At 36.8% G+C, this 2,378-nt stretch overlaps 1 protein-coding gene across 1 annotated transcript in view; it reads left to right on the top strand.

The window, feature by feature from the left end:
* Positions 1–2,378, top strand: part of LOC121364352 (sodium/glucose cotransporter 2-like) — a gene marked incomplete at its 3' end in the record, with an annotated part of 12,288 nt that overhangs the window by 8,368 nt on the left and 1,542 nt on the right. The window contains 2 exon segments of the mRNA XM_041487560.1: positions 125–232; positions 2,061–2,211. Of these exon segments, the coding sequence (XP_041343494.1) occupies positions 125–232; positions 2,061–2,211 (259 nt within the window).

The raw sequence follows: 2,378 nt of genomic DNA, 5'->3' as shown, positions 1-2,378 counted from the left end.
TACTGGTCCATACTGGTCCGTACTGGTCCATACTCGTTTATACTCGTTTATACTGGTCCATACTGGTCCATACTGGTTTATACTGGTCCGTACTGGTCCATACTGGTTTATACTGGTCCCGCAGAGGTGGTGGGCTGCGCTGACCCCCAGGGCTGCTCCCGGGCCTGCGGCTCCGCCCTCGGCTGCTCCAACGTGGCCTATCCCCGGCTGGTGCTGAGCCTGCTGCCCCCCGGTAATTAATTACTGCTCATTAGCGCTAATTAGTGATTATTAGCTATTTATTAGTGATTATTAATGATTTATTAGCGGTTAGTAATGATTTATTAGTGGTTATTAGTGTGGCCTATCCCAGACTGGTGTTGAGCCTGCTGCCCCCGATAATTAATTACTGCTCATTAGTGCTAATTAGTGATTATTAGCTATTTATTAGTGATTATTAATGATTTATTAGTGATTTAGTAATGATTTATTAGTGATTATTAATGATTTATTAGTGATTTATTAATGATTTATTAATGATTATTAATTATTTGTTAGTGATTATTAATGATGTATTAGTGATTATTAATGATTTATTAGTGGTTATTAATGATTTAGTAATGATATTAATGATTTGTTAGTGTGGCCTATCCCAGGCTGGTGCTGAGCCTGCTGCCCCCTGGTAATTAATTACTGCTAATTAGCACTCGTGATTTATTAATGATTTATTAATGATTATTAATTATTTGTTAGTGATTATTAATGATGTATTAGTGATTACTAATGATTTATTAGTGGTTATTAATGACTTAGTAATGATTAGTAATGATTTATTAGTGGTTATTAATGATTTATAAGTGTTATTAATGATTTGTTAGTGTGGCCTATCCCAGGCTGGTGCTGAGCCTGCTGCCCCCTGGTAATTAATTACTGCTAATTAGCACTCATTAGTGATTATTAGTGATTTGTTAGTGGTTATTAATGATTATTAGTTCCTTATTAGCGATTATTAGCAGTAATTAGTTTATTATTAATGAGTAATAACAAGAATTTTTTTCTACCATTAATTATTATTAATTAACAACTAATAATTATTTTGGCTAATAACTATTAGGACTAATAACAGCCCATTAATGCTAATTTTGGGGCTAATAAATCCATTTTTTCACCAATTTTCGCCGTTTTTTGGGACTGTTAATTCTACTTATGGGCTAATTATGGGTTGTTAGGACTAATCATTAATTATTAATCCTAATTTTGGGACTAATTAGGGGCTACTTAATGCATTATCAGGACAATTAATTGGTTATTAATGCTAATTTTGGGACTAATAAATCCATTTTTTATCCCATTTTTTTTGTTTTTTCACCAATTTTCTCCATTTTTTCACCATTAATTGTTATTAATTAACATCTAATAATTATTGTGGCTAATAACACTTTATTAGGACTAATAACAGGCAATTAATGCTAATTTTAGGGCTAATAATTCAATTTTTGGGGCTAATAAATCCGTTTTTTCGCCGATTTTCAACTTCCTTCACCATTAATTGTTATTAATTAACATCTAATAATTATTTTGGCTAATAAAACTTTATTAGGACTAATAACAGCCCATTAATGCTAATTTTGGGGCTAATAATTGAATATTTGGGGCTAATAAATCCATTTTTTATCCCATTCTTTTCGTTTTTTCACCAATTTTCGCCGTTTTTTCACCATTAATTGTTATTAATTAACAACTAATAATTATTGTGGCTAATAACACTTTATTAGGACTAATAACAGGCAATTAATGCTAATTTTAGGGCTAATAATTCAATTTTTGGAGCTAATAAATCCGCTTTTTCGCCGATTTTCACTGTTCCTCCACCATTAATTGTTATTAATTAACAAGTAATAATTATTGTGGCTAATAACTCTTTATTAGGAGTAACAACAGCCCATTAATGCTAATTTTGGGGCTAATAATTGAATATTTGGGGCTAATAAATCCATTTTTTCGCCGATTTCTGCTGTTTTTTCACCGATTTCCGCCGTTTTTTCGCCGTTAATGACTGTTAATTAACGAATAATTAACAGGGCTGCGCGGGCTGATGCTGGCCGTGGTGCTGGCCGCGCTGATGTCGTCGCTGGCCTCCATCTTCGCCAGCTCGGCCGCGCTCTTCACGCTCGACGTGTACCGGAAAGTGCGGCCGGGGGCGGGGCCGCGGCACCTGCTGCTGGCCGGGAGGTGAGGGACACACCTGGGACACACCTGGGACACATCTGGGCACACCTGGGGACACCTGGGGACACATCTGGGACACCTGGGGACAGCTGGGATACCTGGGGACACACCTGGGACACACCTGGGACACACCTGGGGACACCTGGGGACACCTGGGGACACACCTGGGG

The sequence above is a fragment of the Pyrgilauda ruficollis genome, unplaced genomic scaffold, assembly GCF_017590135.1.
Source record: "Pyrgilauda ruficollis isolate IOZ18807 unplaced genomic scaffold, ASM1759013v1 scaffold803, whole genome shotgun sequence".
In the NCBI taxonomy this organism is placed as follows: Eukaryota; Metazoa; Chordata; class Aves; order Passeriformes; family Passeridae; genus Pyrgilauda; species Pyrgilauda ruficollis.
This window is presented reverse-complemented; position numbering and strand designations above follow the sequence as displayed.